This window comes from Elephas maximus, chromosome 3, assembly GCF_024166365.1.
Source record: "Elephas maximus indicus isolate mEleMax1 chromosome 3, mEleMax1 primary haplotype, whole genome shotgun sequence".
NCBI classification, from domain to species: domain Eukaryota; kingdom Metazoa; phylum Chordata; class Mammalia; order Proboscidea; family Elephantidae; genus Elephas; species Elephas maximus.
The window spans coordinates 136,341,474-136,368,000 of record NC_064821.1 but is presented as its reverse complement, the minus strand read 5'-3'; the positions used below and the strand labels follow the sequence as shown (position 1 = coordinate 136,368,000).

General features: G+C 38.9%; 1 protein-coding gene across 2 annotated transcripts in view; it reads right to left on the bottom strand.

Moving 5' to 3' along the window:
* SH3GLB1 (SH3 domain containing GRB2 like, endophilin B1) overlaps nucleotides 1-26,292 on the bottom strand; it is a 45,175-nt gene extending 18,883 nt beyond the window's left edge. The window contains exons 1-4 of one of the 2 annotated variants that reach the window (XM_049879678.1): nucleotides 25,872-26,292; nucleotides 13,666-13,807; nucleotides 5,801-5,929; nucleotides 1,050-1,183 (exon numbers count right to left, since the gene is read on the bottom strand). In XM_049879678.1, coding sequence (XP_049735635.1) covers nucleotides 1,050-1,183; nucleotides 5,801-5,929; nucleotides 13,666-13,807; nucleotides 25,872-25,943 — 477 coding nt within the window. In that variant the 5' untranslated portion in view covers nucleotides 25,944-26,292. The remainder of the gene's footprint in view (nucleotides 1-1,049; nucleotides 1,184-5,800; nucleotides 5,930-13,665; nucleotides 13,808-25,871) is intronic. The other variant, XM_049879677.1, reaches the window with a different exon arrangement.
* Nucleotides 26,293-26,527: the final 235 nt, after the last annotated feature.

Here is a 26,527-nt window from a genome sequence, read left to right as displayed (position 1 = left end):
GGTTTAAGTACAGGTTCCTCATGAGCACAATTAAGTGTTCTGGAATTCCCATTCTTTGCAACGTTATCCATAATTTGTTATGGTCCACACAGTCGAATGTTTTTGCATGGTCAATAAATCACAGGTAAACATCTTTCTGGTATTCTCTGCTTTCAGCCATGATCCATTGTAAATATAATGAATTTCTATAATGTTTTGTGGTAAGAAATCTGCAAATTAACAAGTCTGAAGTAGAATTTACAATAAAGAACAGCTTTGCAAAAATGTCAGAAAAAAGTCCCACCTGGATTATTCTTCATGACCTACAAAACAAGTTAAACTAAAAAATACAGAAATTAATAGATTACGTTTGGGAAAGAAAATGATATAATAGTTATTTCTTATACTTCAGCAAAAAATCATAGAAGCGTAAAAAGAAATACACTTCTGTTGTTGTTAGCTGCCACTGAACTGATTCCAACTCATGGCAACCCCACATGTGAAGAGTAAACTGCTCCATAGGGTTTTCAAGGCTGTGACCTTTTAGAAACAGATCACCAGGCCTTACCTCTGAGGTGCCTCTGGGTGGGTATGAATTGCCAACCCTTTGGTTAGTAGTTTAGTGCTTAACCATCTGTGCTACGCAGGGACTTCAATAACCTTCTAGGGATACAAAAACACAGTGAGTGTAACAGCTACAAACACACCTTCCATTTATTAGGTCCCTGGCTACGCTACGGTGACATTCTGTACTATATTGTACTTTCATAGAAATTCCAGGAACCTCTCTGTAGATTTTAATGCTGATAATGAAAGAGAATAAACGTAAAGGCATCTCAATAACATTGTAGGGCCACGAAAATGGAATCGATGTAACCAAAGTCCTTTATTTTGGTTTAGTTTCGTGTTCTGTTGAACATGCAACTGGCTAGATTTTTAAAAATTTTCCAATCTGCTACATGCACACAGTTAAAAGCTCTCAAATTCATCACTAAGAGGGCAAACTATTAAAAACTCTAGGTACATAAATCTAAATTATTAAAAAAAGGGGGTGGCATTTTTCAACTCACAGCAATTGTTTTGTAATCTCCTTCTATAAAATTTCTTAAAGGAGTGAGAAAATTTAAGGCTGATGTTTGAATCAGTTCTCTGTCCGCTGTCCCGATTCGTTTTTGTGTTTCTCCACATTTAATAAGGGCATTACCTGCAAAAGAAGAATGATTGTTTTTCTTTTTAACCACTGTCTGTTAATATCAAGAAATAAAAAATCATGTAATAAAGATAAATCAGCAATCTGATCTGCTTTTAAAGTTACTTGTCACTTGTTTAAGTATAATCAAATAAAGTTAGCTGTAATTAAGGTAGTTTATTTTAAAAGTAAATTTAAGATTATAAATATCAAACAAAAAAATGTGCTACCGTTGAGCGGATTCTGATGCATAGTGACCCTATAGGACAGAGTAGAACTTCCCCATAGGGTTTCCAAGGCTGAAATCTTTCACAGAGGAGCTGCCTGGTGGCACGGTGGTTAAAACTTTCGTCTGCTAACCAAAAGGTCAGCAGTTCAAACCCACCAACCCACCAGCTGCTCCTTGGGAGAAAGATGTGGCATTCTGCTTCCGTAAAGATCACAGCCTTGGGAACCCTATGGGGCAGTTCTACTCTGTCCTGTAGGGTCACTATGAGTCCTGAATTGACTTGATGGCAGTGGGTTTCGATTTGGTTAATCTTTTATGGAAGTAGACTGCCACACCTTTCTCCCATGGAGTGGCTGGTGGGTTTGAACTGCCAACCGTTCGATTAGCAGCCAAGTACTTAACCATTGCACCACCAGGTCTCCTAAGATTATAAACACCTAAATGAAAACACAAAAGATGAATTTTCTACCAAGTCATAGCTAACTGTACCAGTTCAAAGTGGTATGAGAAGTATACACTAAAGTATTTACGGTCACAGTTTAAACTGTGTTGATATGCTTATGAAAATACAAAGCTCACAATATTTTAATAAGCAGACATAGTCACAATTTCTCCTCTGTCTCTATACGTAAGCACTATCTCAAGTATCTATAAATAATAGTTTGTTTTTATCTTACAAACACACACACCACACACACACTCACTGCCATCGAGTCAATTCCGACTCATAGTAACCCTACAGGACGGAGTAGCATTGCCTCATAGGGTTTCCAAGGAGCACCTGGTGGATTTGAACTCCCAACCTTTAGATTAGCAGCCATAGCTCTTGCCAACTACACCACCAAGGTTTCCTTTATATCTTAAGAAAAAAAAAAAAGGTCATGTTTCTGTAACACATATACCCTGATAATTAAATAGGACAAAGGCTGCGGAAAGTACAGCATTGGAAAGGGAACCACAAGATCCGGGTTCTGCTCTGAGCAGTATCTCTAATAAAAGTTTAGTTCTGTTGTTCTTAATCCCTGCATGTTAGAATGAGATTAGATCTGATTTGTAAGACAGGTAATATAGCGCAGTAGCTAAGAGGGCAGTCTCTGGATACAGACAGATGTGCATCTGAATCATTCACTAGCTGTATGATCATAAACCAAAAAACCAAACCTGCTCGCATCAACTCCATTCCAACTCACAGCTACCCTGTAAGACAGAGCAGAACTGCCCTATAGGGTTTCCGAGGCTATAAATCATTTCTGAAGCAGGCTGCCACATCTTTCTCCTGTGGAGTGGCTGGTGGGTTCAAACTGCTGACCTTTTGGTTAGCAGCTGAGTGCTTTAACCACTGTGCCACCAGGACTCCATGTATGATCATAGTTAAATTATTTAACCTTTTTAAACTTGGTTCCTTGTCTTTAAAATACAGATAATAGAATTTGCGTTATAAGCAGGATAAAACCAAAAAACCAAACCCAGTGCCGTCAGGTCAATCCCGACTCATATCGACCCTATAGGACAGAACAGAACTGCCTCATAGAGTTTCCAAGGAGCGCCTGGCGGATGTGAACTGCTGACCCTTTGGTTAGCAGCCACAGCACTTAACCACTACACCACCAGGGTTTCCATAAGCAGGATATAAGTGAGAATTTACTGAAATGATGCACATAATGTATAGTGTGCTTAACCAATGCCTGGAATACTCAAATACTAGCTATTATCAATTACTAATAAATAGGTTTACCCAGTGCCGTCAAGTCGATTCCGACCCACAGCAACCCTATAGGATAGAGTAGAACTGCCCCATAGAGTTTACAAGGAGCACCTGGTGGATTTGAACTGCCGACCCTTTGGTTAGCAGCCGTAGCGCTTAACCACTATGCCACCAGGGTTTCAATAAATAGGTTTACAAAGTGCAATTTCAATAATCAGGGTACATTCACGGTGCAAAGAGATTAAGCAAATTAAAAAAGGAAAACAAAATCCAGAAGCCTTTCTAATATTTATGCTCCACTTGACCTTCAGCTTGGTGAAGAAAGGGACTGGGTCTCCTTTATGTACCTCTATGACCCCAACGGCACTAGGTTTTAAGACCCCAGCATCTGACATAAGTAGTCAATAAAACAATCTGCTTGATGTGTAAAGTTTTTCTAAAAATTTATCGTTATAATTTAGAAAATAAAACAGTAGCAATTTTAAGCATTTTCAGGCTTCTGAGAGAATTAGATTTTGAGGAACACAATGTCAAAGTTTTAAAGTTGTACATCGAAAAGACAGTCACTGGACTAACGGCACTACATAGCATGTAGCTTATTTCCTTCACGCTGACATACAGATAACTACTAAGTCTTTAAGTTTATTTAATCCTAGAATTTGTGAGCTATTTTGTAAATCAGGGAAATCATTTAATCTGTTGTTTCACATCCAGTAAGGACAATTTCCTGCAGGTCTTAGTAAAGAGGATTATTACAATATATACCAGGAAAAGCAGCTACAGAAATCTGAAATCATCTCATGTTCTGCGAAAATTAGATTTGAGGCATAATAAAGATATACATAGTAACTTTGAGTTTTAAAAGTCATTACAGCAATTAACAAAGCTGGCTTAGCTATAAAACACCATTAAAAATATATGAAAAAAATAGAAATTATAATTCCAACATCCAGAGAGAACCCATGTTAATATTTTGGGGGTATGTAAGGGCAAATACAAGGAAGAGGCCTCCTCCCTTTTTCTTCCGAAATTTACTTTAGAAAACTCAACCGTAAGTTCTTTCTCTATCTTTGAAAAGTATGTACGTCAAGGATGTTTCCTCAAGGATCCAGGAGCTATCTCTTTTGAAATGTGATCAAGGGAGATCACAAGGAAGATCATGTCCCTATCTCCGGTTCCCTGGAAGAAGATTAGCATAACTTCAAGTGGCTCTGTGGCCATAAAGATACTAGCAAATTAACAATTTTATCTTGAAAACATTAATGTAATGGATTGTATCTACTTTGCTATATGAAAGGGTAAGATTTCTTTCTAGTTTTACACACATTCTGGTTCAATGTTATTCAATAATATTTATCACATTCTGGTTCAATGCTTATTCAATAACAAAACTGTTTTCTCTCTTTTCTATTTTGGTTCAGACTGGGAGTAGATTCTGTTTTCAATTACACAGAAAAACCTGAGAAAGCCGAAGGCTGTGTAAGGTGGAAATCTATCAGAGAAGGAAAACACAAACACAGTAAAACCTGTAAAAGCCAGAACCTGTGTAAGGTGGAAACTGGTAAGAGAAGGAATATTCAAATATTTTCCACCAATACAGAGTTATAGAAAAGTGGTTGTAAGACTACACCCTGTCAAAGGCAGAAACTTGTGAAACCCGGAATAACAAGGCAGTCCTGTAGAGTTCTGGCTGTCACAGGTTTCAGTGAAACCTGTCAGTGGGAAATATTTCAGTTTTCCTTCTCTGACTAGAAAACCTGGTGGCATAGTGGTTAAGTGCTATGGCTGCTAACCAAAAGGTTGGCAGTTCGAATCCACCAGGTGCTCCCTGGAAACCCTATGGGGCAGTTCTACCCTGTCCTACAGGGTCGCTATGAGTTGGAATCAACTGGACAGCAATGGGTTTGGTTTTGGTTTTTCTCTGACTGGTTTCCTCCTTACACAGGTTCTGGCTTTCGGAGGTTTTACTGTATTTTCTACTAATAGAGAGTGACTGAAAAGTGGTAAGGCTTAACCTGTCAAAGAAGAAAGATCCATGAGACTCGGGGAAACAAGCCAGTCCCATTGAGTTCTGGCTCTCACAGGTTTCACTGGACCGACATTATCGTATAATCAAAACACTAATGATTTGTTAAAACACTATGTGCCAAGTGACTTTAAGACAGAAATAAACCCTCAAAAGGCTTAACAAAAATCAAGTAGAGGAAACATATGTAATAAAAATTGCAACATATCATGAAAAGTATTACAACAGAGATATTTTTAAGATTTTACTGGAGTATAAGTGAAGAATTCATTTAACCTTTCAACAGTAAAAGGATAATGTGAATTCTCTACCTGTTGCTGTCGAGTCGATTCTGACTCACAGAGACCCTATAGGACAGAGCAGAACTGCCTCATGGAGTTTCCAAGAAGCACCTGGTGGATTCAAACTGACGACCTTTTGGTTAGCAGCCATAGGTCTTAACTACTACGTTGCCAGCATTTCTGAATATATCCTTAAATAAATTAATACTAAGTTGAACGATGCATATTTATTGACAACTTGTATTTCTTACTTCATCCAAAATTTTGACATAATAAATTTGAAGTGAAAACTGATTCTACTAATAATAGACAAATGTTAATAATGTCCTTAAGTCCTAAAAAATCTAAAAGTGAAGATACTTCTTACCAAAACTTTTTGCCTTTCACTTACCATAAGCTGTTCCTGGGCCAAACTCAGTCCCTGCATCAATCATATATTGTCCCAAGAGTTCTGGGTTGTTTATACGACTTGGAGCTTTTCTATCCAGTTTCTCATAAACAAATTCTTCTATCCTGGCATCTAGGAGAAAAGTTAAAATTAGGAACGATTTCAAAAAAGCAAAAGATCTTTTAAAAGATTTTGTTTCCCTATAAACCATTTGAGGAGCCCTTGTGGTACAGTGGTTAAGTGCTCAGCTGCTAACTGAAAGGTTACTCACCAGCCGCTCTGTGGGAGAAAGATGTGGTAGTCTGGTATAAAGATTTACTGCCCTGGAAACCCTATAGGGCATTTCTACTCTGTCCTATATGGTCACTATGAGTCGGAATGGACTTGATGGCAATGAGTTTTTTTAATATAAATTTTAAAATAGATATGAAATTAGCATGCATTCAAGTACATATCTTAGTATGTAAATTTGTATTCATGAATATTATATAGCTCTAAGAAGTTTATATCTTACAAATTTTATAATATCCTAGGACAAAAATACTTTACAATGAAACTAAAGCTATAATTTGAGTCCCAGTGCCGTCGAGTTGATTCCAACTCAGAGCGACCCTATAGGGCAGAGCAGAACTGCCCCACAGAGTTTCCAAGGAGCGCCTGGTGGATTCAAACTGCCGACCCTTTGGTTAGCAGCCGTAGCACTTAACCACTATGCCACCAGGGTTTCCATAAAAAAAAAATAATAATAATTTGAGTAGTCTATGGAATTTTAAGTTCCAGAAAAGGATTGGTAGTAATTCACACAATATTTAGTAAAGCTGCTTTTGCCCTATTTATTAACTTGTAACTTTGAATATATATTCATAATTTCAAATCAGGGATTTTCAAATGGAAACTATGGGTATAAAATACCTAGAAGAACCAAAGATCAACACACTTCTGGCATCTTCAGCTCTCTCTCTAGAGCCTGGAGTCTAAATAGACATGGGAGCTTGAAGACTAGACCAATCCAGGCTTGGGATAGCCTATAGGCAGAGATTAGCAATACATTGCCTCAGCTTTAGTTCAATTACACTTCAAGTACATACACAGTATCTCTGAGCATGAATTTGCTCAAAATATTTCAGCATTAAAAAGCTTAAAATACAAGATATAAGGTGAAAAGCAGTAACTGAAAATTGGTATAAATGGTAAAAATCCAGTAAAATCTGAAAAAATATTTGGTTTAGCATAATGTTTATGATCAAAGGAATTTACATTTACATTACTGCCAAACCTTGAGGTATCTCTGGGATAAATAGACAAAAAAAAAAAACAAAAAACGGGTAAAGTTTCCCCCAAAATGATTAAATATAAATTAAAATTATAATTCAAAAAAGAAGCTAAGTCAAATAAGCTCATTCTAAACCCCTCACACAGACTCCTACAACAGCATAAGTTTCATACTCTGCACTGAAAATTTCAAGAATGAACTGAACTAGTAACAAACACCTCAGGAGTTGACCAAAGGGTTAGCTACATATACAATAAACTGTTGGAATAATACTCATTTTTGTGGTAGACCTGTGCAGCATCAGAAGAGTTTCTAGTTGGGAATTTGGAAATCTTTAAATAAGTTGAGACCCAAAAGAGTCCTTTTAAAACAACCCCTTAGAAGATGCCAACTAAATTTCAGAATTTCATTTTCTGACTGTGAGTGATTTTTAGCTTTGCTGCTTTTCTACCTACCTAGTCAGAAGTTTAAAGTTGAATCCTATACAAGCATACCTCGTTTTATTGCACTTCACTTTATTGTGCCTCACGGTTACTGCGTTTTTTACAAATTGAAGATTTTTGACAGCCCTGTGTCAAGCAAGACTATTGGCGCCATTTTTCCAACAGCATTTGCTCACTTTGTGTCTCTGTGTCACATTTTCGTAATTCTCACAATATTTCAAGCTTTTTCATTATTATTATATCTGTTATGGTGATCTGTGATTGGTCATCTTTAATGTTACTATTGTAATCGTTTTGAGGCACCACGAACTGTGTCCATGTAAGACAGCAAACTTAATTTTGTGTGTTCTGACAGCTCCACCAACCGGCTGTTCCCCATCCTTCTCCCTCTCTCTGGGCCTTCCTGTTCCCTAAGATATGACAATACCGAAATTAGGCCAATCAACAACCTACAGCGGCCTCTACGTGTTCAAGTGTAAGGAAGAATCACATGTCTCTCACCTTAAGTCAAAAGCTAGAATGATTAAGCTTACTGATGAAGGCATGCTGAAAGCTGAAGAGAGGCCAAAAGCTAGGCCTCTTGCTCCAGTTAGCCAAGTTGTGAATACAAAGGAAAAGTTCTTGAAGGAAATTAAAGCTGCTAGTCCAGTGAACACACGAATGATATGAAAGTAAAACAGCCTTATTGTTGATATGAGAAAGTTTTCGTGGTCTGGATAGAAGATCAAGCTAGTCGCAACATTCCCTTAAGCCAAAGCCTAATCCACAGTAAGGCCCTAATTCTCTTCAATTCTGTGATGGCTGAGAGAGGTGAGGAAGCTGCAGAAGGCTGAAGCTCCAGAGATTGGTTCATGAGGTTTAAGGAAAGAAGCTGTTGTAAAAGGGCAAGCTGAAGCAGCAAGTGTTGATGTAGAAGCTGCAGCAAGTTATCCAGAAGATCTACCTAAGATAATTGATAAAGGTGGCTACACTAAACAACAGATTTTCAAAGTAGATGAAACAGCTTTGTATCAGAAGAAGATGCCATCTAGGACTTCCATAGCTAGACGGAAGTCAATACCTGGCTTCAAAGCTTCAAAGGACAGGCTGGCTCTCTTGTTAGGGGCTAATGCAGCTGGTGACTTTAAGTTGAAGCCAATGCTCGTTTACCATTCTGGAAGTTCTAGGGGCCTTAAGAATTATGCTAAATCTACTCTGCCTATTCTCTATAAATGGAACAACAAAGCCTGGATGACAGCACTTCTGTTTACAACACGGTTTACTGAATATTTTAAGTCCACTGTTGAGACCTACTGCTCAGAAAAAAAGATTCCTTTCAAAACATTACTGCTCATCGACAATGCATCTGGTCACCCAAGAGCTCTGATGGAGATGTACAAGGAGATTAATGTTGTTTTCATGCCTGCTAACACAACATCCATTCTGCAGCTCATCGATCAAGGAATAATTTTGACTTTCAAGTCTTATTAAGAAATACATTTTGTAAGGTTATAGCTGCAATAGATAGTGATTCCTCTGATGGATCTGGGTAAGGTAAATTGAAAACCTTCTGGAAAGGATTCACCATTCCAGATACCATTAAGAACATTCGTGTATCATGGGAGGAGGTCAAAATATCAACATTAACAACAGTTTGGAAGACGTTAATTCCAACTCTCATGGATGACTGTGAGGGGCTCAAGACTTCAGTGGAGGAAGTTAACCACAGAAGTGGTGGAAAAAGCAAGAGAACTAGAATTAGAAGTACAGTCTGAAGATGTGACTGAATAGCTGCAATCTCATGATAAACTTTAATGGATGAAGAGTTGCTTCTTATGGATGAGCAAAGAAAATGATTTCTTGAAGTGTAATCCACCCTGGTGATGATGCTGTGAATATTGCTGAAATGACAACAAAGAATTTAGAATATTATATAAAGCAGCAGTAGGGTTTGAGATGATTGACTCCAATTCTGAAATAAGTTCTACTGTGGGTAAAATGCTATCAAACAGCATTGAATGCTATAGAGAAATCTTTGGTGAACGGAAGAGTAGACTGATGCAGCAAACTTCACTGTCATCTTATTTTAAGAAACTGCCACAGCCCCCCAACCTCTGGCAACCACCACCTTGATCAGTCAGCAGCCATCAACATCAAGACAAGACCCTCCACCAGCAAAAAGATTAAGACTTGCTGAAGGCCCACATTGTTAAAAAATGGTTAGCATTTTTTAATTAAGCCATGTACATTTTTTTTAGGCATGTTATTGCACACTTAACAGACTACAGTATAGTGTAAATGTAACTTTTATATGCATTGGGAAATGAAAAAATTCATGTGACTTGCTTTAACTGTGATATTCATTTTACTGTGGTGGTCTAGAACCGAACCCGCAGTATCTCCAAGGTGTGCCTGTTCTGATTTTATTCAATTAACAGAACATTTGGGATATTAATAAATGAATTTTTACTACAATATGTCATTCAGTAGGTCATAATAAAATCTTAAGGCAACTCTGCTACAATGCAATATACCCGAAAAACCCTAAGTTTTGGAAAATCACACACTAAAAATAACAATGCTTATGGAAAAAAGAGAGTTGAGGGTTGAGTTTGACTACTCAAAATCTATGTAACTTCATAACCAGAGCACCAACAAAAAACAGTCACAATCCTGTTACCACCTGGTGACATAAAACATTAATGTTCTGGGGTAAAAAATCATATATGAGTCATTTAACTTCTTTATACTAACATCACTCCTCCATTTACCGACTGTGTATGAGCTTACTAGCCATTCAGAAAAACACACAGAATAGACTATATATATGCATGGACTCTGGATAGGGCAAGGAACAAGAGGAAAATGTCTACGTCTTTTCTTAAGTGCCACAGTGTATAATTTAAGTGGCCTTAAATGGGTAATAAATACCAAGAAGTTATCCAAAGACAACAGGTGTCACTTAAAGTGTAAAACACCTATTTTAAAAGTCACCGAAGTGGAGGATACCTCTACATATATAACTGTAGGTGATGCTTATATAGCAACATAGACAAAAAAAAAAAAAACAAAACCCAAACCCATTGCCATTGAGTTGATTCACAAGAGCCATAGTCAGGGCAACTTCTTAGACATAACCAAGCACCTCGTGGAAAGAAGTTCCTAGGCTCGATGGTGAAGGACCATAGACTTGGGACACACCTATGTCAACTGGCACAACATTGTTCATAAAGACAAACTTCTGCATCCTACTTTGGCGAGTAGCATCTGGGGTCTTAAAAACTTGCGAGTGGCCATCTAAGATAAAATTATCAGTCTTTACCACCTGGAGCAAAAGAGAATTAAGAAAACCAAAGGCCCAACGGAGCAATTAATCCACAGGTCTAATGGACCACATGAACTGTAGCCTACATGACCCCGAGACCAGAAGAACCAGATGGTGCCCAGGTACCGCTACCGACCGCTCTGACTGGGATCACAACAGAAGGTGCCAGACAAAGTGGAAGAAAAGTTACAGAACAACTTCACAAAAAAGACCTGACTTACTGGTCTGACAGAGACTAGAGAAGCCCCTGAGAATATGGCCATAAGATTCCCTTCTGAGCTGGAACTAAAGCCATTAGCGGAGACCACCGATCAGTCAAACCATAGACAGGCTCGTAAAATAAACAATAACACTCAAGAGGAACGTATTTCTTAGAACAATCTATTATATGGGATCAAAAGGGCAACATTTGCCCAAAAGCAAAGATGAGAAGGCATGAAGGGGTAGAAATTCAGGACAAATGGAAATGGGGAACCTAGGAGTGAAATGGTGGGAGGACACACACGATGTGGGGAATGGAACCAATGTCATGGAACACTTTGTGCACAAATTATCAAACAGGAAACTAATTTCCTATGTAAGCTTTCACTTAATGCACGATAGAAAATGAAAAAAAAATGCAAAGTTACTAAGATTTAACTTCCAGACTATGACGGACAAGGAAGAAACCCCTGGCAATCTGCTCCCAAAAATCAGGTAGTGAAAAGCCTATGGATCACAATAGTCCGATCCACAATCAACCTTGAGGATGGCACAGGACAGGTCAGTGCTTTGTTCCTTTGAGCACACGGTCACATGAGTTGGGGGTTGACTCAATGGGAGGTAATAACAACATGATTTAACTAAAATAGCATAGAATTACCAATATTTTGTATAGAGCTTGAAGTTTATACGATAACACCAAATTTTAAAGCTTGAAACTTGCCTGTTTCTAGTCTACTTCTAATTAGCTATGCTACACTGAACAAGATGCTAACTTCTAAGTTTCATTCAATAAACAATTATGCACCTTTATTTGCAACATTATTGAGTTAGGTGATATGAAAAACCTCAGCGTTGTCTGAAAACCAAATGAAACAATGTGAAAATGAACAAAATAACATAAACATAAATCACTGGCAACCATTTAAGCCTTTATATAATTTTCCATTAATTAATTAGGGATGATCCTCCCCTGGATAAAAAAGGATGATTAATTTGTCTTCACACACTCTTATGATTCTTAAAATTCAAAGAAATCACTGCCTAAAACTGAGCTTTCAATGGGATTTTACAAAGGACTCAAAAAATGTTACTTGTAAATTTGTTAAAGGACACACAAAGGAGTTTATCACTCTCTTCTTCACCAAGGCAAACAAAAAAACAACCATAGCCCCCAAAGCCACAAACCAAAAAACTCTCATTAGTCACTAAAACTTAATAAAAAAATATTTAATTGTGTTTTAGGCGAAAATTTACACAGCAAATTAGGTTCTCATTTCACAATTTTTATAAAAAATTGTTGAAATTGGTTACGGTTTCGATAATGTGGCAGCATTCTCATTTTTCCATTCTGTTACCACTGATTTAGCTTCCCTTTCCCTCCTTGCTTTTAGGTAAATGTTGACAATTTGGTCTCATATAGTTAGCTGTTTAAGAGAGCACATTACTCACAGGTGACAGTGTTTATTTTATAAGCCAATTTATTATTTGGCTGAAAGGTGACCTCCAGGAGTAGCTTCAGTTCCAATTGCAAAGGGTATCTTAGGGCGATAATTTCAGGGGTTCCTCTAGTCTCTACCGGTCCAGTAAGCCTAGCATTTTTCAGAAATTCAAATTTTGTACTACATTTTCCCCTGATTCTATCCAGGACCTTCTATATTGTCCCTGGTCAGAAAGATCAGTAGAAGTAGCCAGGCACCATCTAGTTCTTCTGGTCTCAGGCTAAGGCCACGGTTTGTGTGGGCTGTTAGTCCTGTGGTCTAGTTTCTTCTTTGAGGCTTTGGTTTCCTTCATTCTCTTTTGCTTCAGACGAGTAGAGACCAATCATGTCTCAGATGGCTACTCACAAGCTTTTAAGACGCAGATACTACTCACCAAACTATGATGCAGAACATTACTTTTATGACCTATGCTGTGCCAGTTGGCTGAGTTGTCCCAGAAGACTATGGTCCTAAGCATTTTAACTCAATAAACCAATACCGTGAGGTGTTTGGTTATGTGTAGAAAGTCTCCATAACTGAGCCCCCATGTGCTTGTTACATATATGAATATATATGCAGCACACAAAAACATGTACATATGTATATATGCCTACAGATACATCTATACACACATATGCCTTCTTATAACATATATGCATTCATATCTACTTATGTAGCCACAAACATATTTCTTGGCTGTTATTACTGTTTTTGCAAAATTGCGTATGTTCTATAGCATTTAGCGAAATTGTCCCTTTTTGTGTGTGTGTACTTCTTAGTGTCTTCATTTACCTTGGTCAAGTTGTGCAAACTTCATCCACATTTGGTATTGCTTTTCCCATCATCAAAAATATCAAGTGTCTACCTGTCTAGAAAGTGATTCCTCCTTCCTACCTCTCCCACCCCAGTAACCATCAAAGAATGTTGCTGCATGCATACCTATTCTTGACTTTTTATAATAGTGAGACCATACAATATTTGTCCTTTTGTGACTGACTTATTTCACTCAGCATATTGTTCTCCAGATTCATCCATATTATGTTTCCCAGACTCCTCACTATTCCTTATAGCTGCATTTTTTAAAACAAATATCAAGAACAACAAAAACCCCACTAAAAGTACTTTTAAGGATTAGTAAGACAGACAAGAGGTAAAAGGTTTCTTACTTGGATTTGGCTGCAATAAAACTTCAGTCTGTTTCATTATTTTTTCTGTCCATATTTTGGTACATTCAGCTTTGCTAAGGAGGTTCTCCAAGTGAGCATCCAGTTCTGTCTTCTCTGCCTGGCCAAGCTTTTCTTCTGTGAACTGTTATTGATTTAAAAAGAAAAAAATTACATATATCTCAAATAAACTTTAGGAAACTATATCAACAATTAAAAAGCAAACTCAAATCCAAACACCTCCAAATCTGCAAATAATTGTGCCTCAAGTTTGTTTGTAAGACACTGTTTCTGAATAGTATGCTTTTGCCCCTGTGGTAAAGCTTCCATACTGCTTTTATGGCATTTATGATGACTTTGTTTTATAGGTACCACACATCCTTCGTTCTTCTGCTAAAGTGTATGGTATGAATTCTGTAGAAAACCTAGCACACTGCCTAAGTACACAAATGTTTCGTACATACAAGGTAGGAGAGTATAGTGGTAAAGAGTAAGAGCTTTGAGTCAGCTGCAGTTGAATTCAAGTTCAGACTGTGCTGCTATATGAACTTGAGTAAGCTTAAGAAGAAATATTCCAAAGCTTGCCAAAGGACCCTCTATCACAAAAGAGACAAGTATATCTTACGGTGCTTTAAGAAGATCATTATATAAATCACTTTGTTCAGTGCCTGGTAATTATAATTTGGAATTAAAAAGGGCAGCTTATGTTTAATGTGTCTCAGATACTACTGTCACTTTAATCACACCTAGTTAGATACGCTTTTATGGGATGTTCTGGGAAACTAACATTTAAGTTGTTTCTTTAGGATATGTTCTAGAAATTGATTTATAAACAAACTTTTGGAACATCTTTATTCATACTGTGAAGGCATTTCTTAAAGATCATCAAATTATTAAGTGTACTCAGCGTATCAATTTTTATTACCCTGAGTAAGCTGGTGTTTGAGGAAAGGCAGCATTTTCTATATGAAAATAAAGAGATAAAAGATTTCTGTGTAGCTTTTATAGACACTTGTGCGTATTTTTACTTAAAATATTAGAGGTGATGACTCAGGCTGTTTTTCACAAGTAACTTTCCTCTTGAATATGTGTTTTTCTGCCACCTTCACACAGACATATCACTATAACTGATTCTATGATCATTAGTCACAGCTCATTTCCAGCAACAAAATATAATATTCACCTTGCTTCCCCCTCTTCCCCTTTCTTAAAATCTCTACTGTTGCTCTTATCTTTTCTGAGTTTTATTATGTTTCTTTCAGCATCTTTTTTCTTGGTCTGATACCAGTTAGCACTTTTAGCTGAAAGGTTCACTAGAATTTTATTTTTAGATTTCTGGTTAAAACCCCCATTGAAGATCCTGTTCAGGGGCTAGAAATAGCTTAAGTAGCTTTCGGGAAGTCTTAGGTCTTTTTGATACTGGCCTTGAGCTAATTCCTGATCCAAGGGGTGGAATTGAGAACAGCAGTCCCAAAGTTATTGCCTCATCTCATAAACTTGTAGTGTAATGTAATTGAGGATTGGAATGAAGCTGGGAAAAAAACAGACCCTGGTCAGAAGGCCAGTTGGATAAGTATGCAAGCCTCATTCTTAAGAGAGAGCCTTGGTCTTCTCTGCATATTCTAGAAGATTCTAAGCGATAGTTCTCCTACAGAGGTGTAAATTAGAAACTGACATGTTCAAAGTCTACCTCCAATGGTTAAAATAAAAAATCTCCCAGATAAATCAACCAAAAGGAGAGGAAAAAAGGATTAGACCCAGGTGAACATCATGTGTAAAGGAAGCCCTGCCAGTAAAGAAAAATTCTTCACCTGGCACTTTAAAAATTGAACCACATGCATTAGATTTTCCCTTAATAAGCAAGTATATCCATTTATTTGTTCACTGTATTCATTCCTTCAAAAATATTAAACACCTACATTCTAAGCACATGGGTCTCAGCAGGTAACAAAACAAAGTTCTTGGTCTTAGGAAGTTTACGTTTTAATGGGGGAAGACAGACAATAAACATACAAATAAACAGGATAATTTCATAATGACACACATATAAAAATGGTGGAGGTTAGGACCAACATAGGTGGTCCTATGTTGAGAGTGGTTCCTGAGTGAGAGAACAAGTGACTGAGTGAATACGAATGCAAGTGTAGAGGAAGAAGAATTAATTCTGTAGGAGGAGGGGGAAGAATCAGAAAGGATCAAGGAGGAGAGATATGCAACCTGGGCCTGGAATGGGAAGCAGGAGTTTGGGAATGTGAAATGGGGGTGTTCAGAGAAATGGAGCAGGTAACAATTAAGCTGAGACAGAATGATAAGAAATCAGCTATGTCAAAGTCTAAGGATGATGATTTATCTTCCAGTTGCATTACTGCTATAGGATCATCTGCACCACCTGTATGCATATTAAATACTAATTTCTCTGTATCCGCTGCCATCGAGTTTATTCCAACTTATTAGTGACCTTACAGGACAGAGCACAACTACCCCACAGGGTTTCCAAGGAGCAGCTGATGGATTTGAACCGCTGACCTTCTTTTGGTTAGCAGATGAGGTCTTAACTGCTACACCACCATGGCTCCAATTTCTCTGTAGAAATCCTAATTTATATGTAATAACTAAGAACAGATTAATAATACAAAAATCACCAGATCGATATAAAAAAAAACTGTGAGCTCAATCTTTGTACATGACACTCTTTTAGAAACACAATGGAATTAAAGGTAACAATTGGAAATGATTGCTTAAAAAGTTTATAAACATAACAGTGGTTAAACAGTCACTGGATTTACCTGATACAAGTTAGATTTTAGGGCAAATTTCTCCTTCTGAAATAAGTATTTCAGAGCACCAGCAATTAGAAAGTTAACTATTTGGGAATAAAATGTTTCAATCTTTCTGTCAGAAGGCCTGTTTGCTTAATTATTTAGCATTTTCTTTGAGATTCTGATGACACTAAGGCCATTAAATACACTTAGTGATAGAAGACAAAGAGTGTAAAAGTTTAATAGTGCAAATATGAATATTTGCAACAAGTTACTTATTTGTGTAAATGTAAGGAAGAAACAAAGAAAATATGTAAGCTGACTTACAAAGATTCTACAAACGTAGTAAGTTTTTTACTATTTTAGTTTAGAATGGAAAACAAAACAAAAAAACCATACGAGATACCCTTAATAAGTGAGATAAAGAGTCTGATCACAGAAAATCTGTTTAGAAAATAGCAGTTTTGTAGGAAGGCCCACATGAGCAACGTATTTAAATACCAGTAATAAATTCTACCTGATGCTTACTTGCATTTTCTGAGAGTGAAAACTTTTTTTTCACTCTACCTACATCTGTGCTTCCTTCATATTTCCGTACATTATATATGTCTCTTGTTTTATTTATTTATTTTTTAATGGTTTCTTCAGTAAGATCAGTTATAATTATTCTTAACAGTGTCAGTGTTTGGTATGTATTCAAAAACGTCATATACTAAACTGCATATTTTATATCTAATACTCAAAAGAATCTTGTAATATAGTTAAGAATAATTTTGGTGATGAAGGTGAGGCTCAGACTGATTAAAAATCTTGTCCAAAGTGTTAAAAGTTGGGATTCAATCTCACATCTGTTTGAGTCAGTCACTTCCAGTAAATACAGTTGAGATAACTTGTAATTTTCTGTTGCATATTTTTGAAAATGTTTTAAGGGAAAAATTAGTGTATTATTAATACACTTACTGGCTTCTAGAAATTCATAATTTATATTTCTATCACCATTATCCAAACATATTCAGTGCTCCTTTACTCTTGTATCTTTGTTCATAGCACTCTAAACAGCTGTTTCCTCCGGCTACCTCTACTTCCCACCTAACAGTCAGTAACTATTCCCTGGTGGTGTAGGGGTTAAGAAATGGGCTGCTAACCAAAAGGTTGGCAGTCTGAACCCACCAGCTGCTCCTTGAAAATCCCCTCCAGGACAGTTCTACTCTGTCCTATAGAGTCACTGTGAGTCAGGATCAACTCGATGGCAATAGGTTTGGTTTTGGTTGGTTTTATTCACCAAATTAAGGGTAACCTAAACCTTATCTTGAATGAACAAAAAAAGGAGCGGGACAGTCCAAGAACATTGCTGTTATCATATTTTAAAATTGAAATATAAGTTAAAATTTTATTACTTAAATGTACAACTATAAAAGACATAATATTTCTCATAATATTATCATTGTTGGGGGGTAAATGATTTTTTCCTCATCAATCAATGTATGTCATATTAAGATAACAAAATAATACACTGTTTTAATTTTTTTCCCTAAACATTTTTAAGAATGTATATAGAAAACTACATGTTATCTCAACTAAATTAAGGGGACTGAGGTTATTAATCACAAATATTTATAGAGCATCTATTTCTTCTACTGTATATGAGATATATGATCAGCATTAATATGGCTCTCACCCCCAAGGATTTTTGGATCTAGCTGGGATAATAATGCTGCCTAAACAAATACAAAATTATAATAATGGCACCTTTTTCTTAAGGACGAAAGACTTATTCTTTCTTTTTTTTTTTTTAAAAATCCCTTTCCTAGTTATCAAAATTTAAAAATTTTACCCTTCAATTTTTTAGCTTTCAACATCTTCAAGTCTGAAATCATTACTGCCTTTGTAGTCTCTTGACGGTAATAGTTATTAGAAACTACAGTAGGTACTGACGAATGGATAGCAATTCAGCTTAATGATTAAAAAAAAGTAAAAATACCCTACAATAAAAGTCAGAATGTAAACAACTCATGGAAATCCAAACCTAATGTTCCTTAAACTTTAACTTGATATACAATACTTTCGTAATATTTAATTTGCAATACCATAAGATTACATGAGGACTCCTTAGTTGGCACAAATGGTTAATATGCTGTTAACCCTAAGATTGGAGGTTTGAGTCCACCCAGAGGGACCTTCCTTGCCTGACAATCACAACCAATGGAAACGCTAGGCAGCACAGTTGTACCCTGATGCACGTGGGGTCACCGTGAGTCTGAGTCCACTTGATGGCCAGCGAACGAAAATGACCAAGACCAGAAAGTTTGACTCCCTTTCCTGCATATATTTTCTGTGAACATTGCTTTATTGTAAATAAGGTTTTGAGGGACAGATTTTCCAAGTCAGCCACATTATACCAGATAGTAACCCTTTCTTTACTACAGAGTGTTGCTGTCAGTTACCATTGGATCGGCCCCCAACTGATGGAGACCCCACACACAACGGAACAAAATGCTGCCCAGTCCTGCACCATTCCCATGATCAGTTGCAGATGGGCTGTTGTGACATAGGGTTTTCAATGGCTGATTTTTTAAAGTAGATCACCAGGCCTTTCTTCCTAGTCTGTCTTAGCCAGGAAGCTCGGAAACCTGCTCAGCATCATAGCAATACACGAGCTTCCAATGACAGATGGTGGTGGCTGCACGTGAGGTGGTTGGCAGGGAATCGAAGCCAGATCTCCTGCATAAAAGGGAGACTTCTACCACTGAACCACCACCTAAAGCAGCTGTGTGTGGGGGGAGGAGGAGGGTTAGGCAAACACCCAGACCTGCTAGAACATTTATTAGGTGAAGACAATTTTAAGTAACATTAAATATGCAGAGTTTTTTACAGAAGGAGATTTTGTGGATTTTGAATGTGACATGCTTAATTTATCAGAATATGGGAGACTTGAAGTTACCACAGTTTAAATTTGGCAAGAGAGACAGGATTTTAGAAGGGCTTAAGAGAGAGTGTTTGGCCAAGTTGGGATTCCATTCAGACAGGTCTGACAGGAGCTAGTTGAGGGCAGCATCATATTTATCTTTGTATCTCCAGCCTCACCACCACCAGTTGCCTGAGTTGATTCCATCTCAGGGCAACCCCATTAGGCTTAATGAACTAACTAAATGAGGGACTCAATGATGAGTCCACTACTGAATTTTAAAGACTTCCCACCCCTCACAAAATAGTTGACACAAAGTTCACTGTGTAATTTTAGCAATCAGTACAGAGGAAATGTTAGAAATTTAATACGAGCCCCCCAAGTAATTTAGTTTGAAAATATTTTTAAAAGTATATAGTGTTATTACAAAGATGGTGAGCAAAGTTTTGCTTCAATATCAATTCTCAATTAAAGATGAATCTTGTTTCTTCATCCACTTGAAAGATTTATCAAATGAAGAAAACAGTAATTCACGAAATTGGTATTTACTACAAAGAATAAAATATTCAACTATGACAAACTTTAAGACCACAATGAAGTAAGTCCTTGAGGACAAGGACTAGGCCTCACTTACTTTTGTATCCTTCAATGCCAAACACATAGGAGGTACTCAATAAATGTAGACTGAAGTTTAGTATTGTAGTCTGCAATTCATCAACTTCAAGGTCAGTGAATACAATGTTAGAAAAAACTAGTAAAAATAACAAAAGCATTTAACATGCCGGTCATGCCCCTCCCCTGTATTTCTATATGTGTTATGCTAATTTTTTTTTTTACACCAACATATGGAAGAAGATTGGCATGGTAGTGCTTGTGAGGGTGGCTGGCTTGGCCAGCAAACACAAAAACACAGGCATTATTTGCGTAAAAATATGGTAATAAAATAGCAATTTAGTGAAGATAAACCATCTGAGGCTTTTTTTTTTGAGGGAGTTAAAAATAACAAACAACCAAATCAACTAGTAAGGAATAAATACGCATGTTCATTTGTATGTTATTCTAATTCGACATTCCTTTTAAAGTAAACTAAGGTATATAAAAAATCTTAAAACAATGAGAGCCAAGTGGTGATGACTGGAGATCCATTTATATTCTTCTTCTTTTTTAAAACAAGGAATATGCTGAATTTAAAAAATTTTAAGTGAAATCAAAGTAAGTATGGCAGTTGGCCAAGCAGAAAACGGCCTATTCCTTAAGGTACAATTAGATTTGAATGGAATTATTTTGAAATAAAAAAGTTTAATTGCCTTCCCACTGTTCTTATTGCTTATAAAAAGTAACTGGCATAGCTCTTAAGCTATTCTTAGCTTTAAGCTTTATTAGCATGAAACTTGGTACCTTGGCACTGTACTAATGTCAACTCAATTTAGAGTAAAAACTAAGTTACTGACTAAATACTAAAATGGGAAAGCCCTGTTTTGTTGAACATACCGCATTCCAAATTTCACATCTTATATTTTATAACCATCTTTTCTCCTTACACATTTTACTTGGAAAATGTCAGACATATACAAAAGAAGAGACTAAGTATATAAAAAATTATATATACAATATACATACACAAATAACATCTATATGAACCCATCACTTAGCTACAACTATCAACATTCTGCTAATCTTGTTTCAATTACCCCTTTTCTCTTCTGAAGTATTTTAAAGCAAATCCTAGACACCATATAATTTTATTCATAAATATTTCACTATATATCTCTAACTGACACACTTAACATAAAAAGACACATTAAAGGATCCAATACCTCCAGAAATTTTTCTCATCTTAGTAAATGGTATCTCTATTCTTTGAGTTGCTCTAGCCAAAAACCTTGGTGTCATCCTTGACTCATCTTTCCTTCATAACCCCACAGCCAATATGACAGCAAATACTAGGTAGATTTTGAACCTTCTTGTTATCACTCTTATCTAAGTCCACCTGAAACCTCCGGGCCTTTGCACTTGTTCCAGCTGCTTTAAATGCTTTTCTTCCAAAAAACTGTGGCTCTGTCACTTCCTTGAGGTTGCTTCAAAATTCCCCTTAATAGAGAGGCCTGCCCTAACCTTCCTTTCTATTATAACATGGCAGCAATCACTACCCCTGTCTTGACCTATCCTTCTGACCTTTTTCTTCATCACCACCTGATACATTTACTAGCTTATCTCCTCACTAAAATGCCCTCTGAATCTGTGAAACATTTCATAACATGGAGGAATCTGGAAGGCATTATGCTAAGTGAAATTAGTCACTTGCAAAGGGACAAATATTGTATAAGACCACTATTATAAGAACTTGAGAAATAGTTTAAACTGAGAAGAAAACATTCTTTCGTGGTTACGAGAGGGGGGAGGGAGGGAGGGTGGGAGAGGGGGATTCACTTAGTAAGATAAGAACTATTTTAGGTGAAGGGAGAGACAGCACACAACACAGGGGATCTCAGCACAACTGGACTAAACCAAAAGCAAAGAAGTTTCCTGAATAATCTGAATGCTTCGAAGGCCAGTGTAGCAGGGGCAGGGGTCTGGGGACCATGGTTTCAGGGGACATCTAAATCAACTGGCATAATAAAATCTATTAAGAAAACATTCTGCATCCCACTTTGAAGAGTGGCATCTGGGGTCTTAAACGCTAGCAAGCAGCCATCTAAGATGCATTAATTGGTCTCAACCCACCTGCATCTAAGGAGAATGAAGAACACCAAGGACACAAAGAGATTACAAGCCCAAGAGACAGTAAGGGCCACATGAACCAGTGACTACATCATCCTGACACCAGAAGAACTAGATGGTGCCCAGCTACAATCGATGACTGCCCTGACAGGGAACACAACAGAGAACCCCGGAGGGAACAGGAGAGCAGTGGGATGCAGATCCCAAATTCTCATAAGACTGGACTTAATGGTCTGACTGAGACTAGAAGGACCCCAGTGGTCACAGCCCCCAGACCTTCTGTTGGCCCAGGACAGGAACCATTCCCGAAGCCAACTCTTCAGGCATGGATTGGACTGGACAATGGGTCAGAGAGGGATGCTGGTGAGAAGTGAGCTTCTTGGATCAGGTGGACACTTGAGACTATGTTGGCATCTCCTCCCTGGAGGGGAGATGAGAAGGTGGAGGGGCTTAGAAGCTGGCGAAATGGACACGAAAAGAGAGAGTGGAGGGAGAGAGCAGGCTGTCTCATTAGGGGGAGAGTAACCGGGAGTGTGTAGCAAGGTGTATACGGGTTTTCGTGTGAGAGACTTGACGATTTGTAAACTTTCACTTAAAGGAAATAAAAATTATTAAAAAAAAAAAAATGCCCTCTGTAATGGCAGAGACTTTGTTGATTTTATTCAACTGCTTTATCACCAGTGTCCACAGACAGGCAGACATGGAGTAGGCACATACATATTTAAAGTGAAAAAAAAAAACAAAAACAAAATTATTTGATTGCTAACAGATTAGGATATAACTTTTTCCTAAAGAATTTGAAACGATGAGTAATTAAAATTCACTAGAGACATATATACGAGCCCCTGCTGGGCACAAACGATTAAGCACTTAACTACTAACTGAAAGGTTGGTGGTTGTAACCCACTGGAGAGACGCCTCAAAAAAGGCCTGGCAATCTGCTTTTGAAAGGTCATACCCTTGAAAGCCCTATGGAGAGTAGTTCTACTCTGCAATACATGGGGTCATCATGGGTCGGAATCAACCTGACTGGAAATGGTTTTGTTTTGTTTTGCTGTTTTTTTTTTTTTTGTTTTCTTGGAGGGGAACATATACACCTTTTGAAGGAACCCCTGTAGTACAATTTTGTGGTCCACCACTATCCGAAAGGTTGGTGGCTTAAATCCACTCAGTGGCTCTAAGGAAGAAAGAGCTGGTGATCTGCTCTCGTAATGACCTCCCCCCTCCAAAAAATCTGTTGCTGTCAAGTCGGCTCTGACTCATAGTCACCCTACAGGACAGAGTAGAACTGCCCCATCGAGTTTCCAAGAAGTGGCTGGTGGATTTCAACTGCCAACCTTTTGGTTAGCAGCCGTAGCACTTAACCATCACGCCACCAGGGTTTCCTCGTAATGATTACAACCTAGAAAACCCTATGGGACAGTTCCAGGCTATTACAAGGGATCCCTATGAGTTGAAATGGAACAGACGGCACCTAACATCAACATTTAACTTTTGAAAGCTTCTCTAGATTTATTCTTTTAAATTGAGTCCATTAGCAATTTAAATCAGACTAAATTCTGACAAATGTCTCCAATTTAAGCAGTGTAAGTTATTTACCTGAAAACATATCAAAGTGTATTCTAAAGAGTAACATTATATAGAAACATAATAAATCCAAATCTGCCCCCAGCATCCAGAATATTAGGGAATTAGCACTAAAAAATTACCAGAGGCTTTAACCCATTGCAGTAAATACTAAGGAAGTCTAATAGAAGTGGAGCCCTGTCTGTGCAATAGTTAAGAGCTCAGCTGCTAACCAAAAGGTCAGCAGTTCGAATCTACCAGCTGCTCCCTGGAAACCCTATGGGGCAGTTCTACCTTCCTATAGGGTCGCTATGAGTTGGAATGAACTTGATGGTAACAGGTCTGCTTTTGGTTTTTTAATACAAGTATCTCACAAATCAAAATTCATTTCAGACTGATTCATTCTTTTTGTACCTTACCATAAAAAAATATGGAAACCAAAAGTTTATCCTTTCAACTATTAAAAAAAGCCAAATCTGCTGCTGTGGAATGGATTCAGACTCATGGAGACCTTATGTGTCGCAGTGAAACCGCTCCATAGGATTTTCAACAGCTGACTGTTTGGAAGTAGATCGCCAGGTCTTTCTTCCCAGGCCTTTCTGGGTAAACTCGAACCTCCAACTTTTTGATTAGCACAGCTGACCAAGTTAACTGTTTGCACCACCCCGGGACTCCTTTACAAGACACCTTATATCTTAGTGAGGGAGATGGGTTAAAGCAGCCAGCTCATTACTCACCAAGCTAAGTCTGGTACTTGGAAATCAAGACCTAAAAGGAATTTCCCATAGCTTATGTGGTTATTTTCTGTTGATATTTAAATGCTCAGATTTTACAAGGTGACCTCTAAGGTCCTCTAGTCTGTAACACTCTATTATTCTGTATGTTCTCAAACGTGCAATGCTTATCCAGGAAAAGCAGCAGCTTGCAGTGGCCAAGTCAAACAGTACCTGAATATTTACCAGCCATGCAAGTTAAGTAAGTTGCTTAGCCTCTCTTAGGCTGTTTCCTCATTTATAAAATGGGGTTAATAACAACTACCTGGCAAAGTTAAAAAAAGGACTGGAGATAATAGGTCAAATGACTAGCAAAGTGTTTGACCTAGGTTTTTTTTCTTTCCTCCCCACAATGCAGGTTGCTATTGCTACCCTACTCTAGCTCTATTATTCTTTTGCCAAGAATAGTGTGTGTAGGATCAACTGCACCAACTAAAATTGGGGTAAAGTAGACAGGAAAGTAGTAAAGGAACTGATTTACATTTTGGTACCAATTTGGCATGTATATTAAACAATTACTTTTGTTTTCTCTTTACAAAAGAGAATGTTGTTGCCACGGCGACTATGTCATTAATTTAAACACCAGACTTGTTTATAACCCATGTTGTGGTAAAATTTACATCTGTTCATAGTTTTTATACTGAGTTGGCATAATGTGGGTGACGACTGTAGAAAAGTGTCCAAGTTCCTCAGTACTTACACTTCCTTGATTGAGGAATATGGTGAGGTCAACTTTTTTCTTAAAGTGTATTCAAAACATACCACTGTGACTTCAGGCAGAGTGGCAGGAATCTCCCCATACCTCTCACTGCTCTACTGCCGGTGCTTCTCATTCTGAGACTGGATGGGAACCCCCAAACACAAGTTTCCTGTGGTCTTGGCAAAGTTTGCCCGCCAATTGGCGACTTCCATTTCCCTGCGCGGGGTGCCAAGCCCAAGGACAATCCTTTCAGGAGGGGCAGGGCTGGAGAGAACTATATTGGCAGCTCTTTGGGTTCTGAGGGCAGGAAAAGGAAATTAACTCCCTTCTTGACTCGGTGGGGAGGGTGAGAGAACCCAAAGCAAAGGGCAGGGGCAGTGCAAGAATGGTCTACGTTACCCCGCCGGTCTCGCAAGGCCTCCGCCAACCCGGGGAGGGAGGTCACACGAGCACCGGCGTCCTGGGATCAGAAAGGCAGCGGAGTAGCGCCTCGGCCCGTGGACAAACTCAAAGTGTCCTCCAGGGTGGGGAGGAAACTCTGGCCCCCTTCCCACTCCGTTTTGCTTTCCGGGGTGCGGCTGCCGGGCAGGAGGATGGCAGAAAACGGCCGCCAGGCTCGGAGGGGCACCAGGCCGCGCCCGTCTCCCGGGCCTCCTGCCGCAGCAGACCCACGGGGTGGGGTCGAGGCCGGAGTGAGGACGCCGCCGCCGCCCTGGGCTCAGCGCTCAAGCGGTCCCTCCCCGGCCCTCCTCGGGCGTCGTCATCCCTTCCCCCCACCGCGGTACCTGGACGGCACGACTGAGGAAGGTGCCCGCGTCAGCCGCCAGTTTCTTCACGTTAAAATCCATGATGTTCATCCTGGGCGGCAGCCGGGCGGAGCCGCCGGCTGACCTAGCAGGGAGGCGGAGGCGCCGCAGCCGGGCTGGCGCGCCGGGCAAGAGCCGCGGGGGCAGACGTGGTAGGTGGAGGGAGGCGGCGCCAGCCCCGCCGCTGCAGCTGTCGTTTCCGCGAAGGGGGAGGAGAAGGGTGGGGCGAGGGGAGAGAACAAGCGCCTCACAGCCGGCCGCGCGCGCCGGCGGCTGCGGCTCAGACACTGGGCCTGTCGCGTCGGTAGGGCAGCCGCTAACGTCGGCGTTAGCGGCGGCTGGCTAGCGGGAGGACAGACAGGCGTTCTGGCCGTGCTAAGCCAGGTTCCCAACGGAGGACGCAAGCGTCGGCCGCGGGGCGGAGCCTTTAGGGAGGTTATCGCGGGAACAGCGACCCCTTCAGGATCGCGGCGACCCAGCCGCGGGGCGCGCTGGGAGCTCGGTCCGGCTCAACCCGAGGGAGTGTCGCGTTCGCTGCCAGGGGCTCTTTGTGGGATCCCCGCACTGCTGCACGTTTACAGTTCAGCTCCTGAGAACTAAGAGCAGCGATAACCCCAATTCTTTTTGTTTTAAGA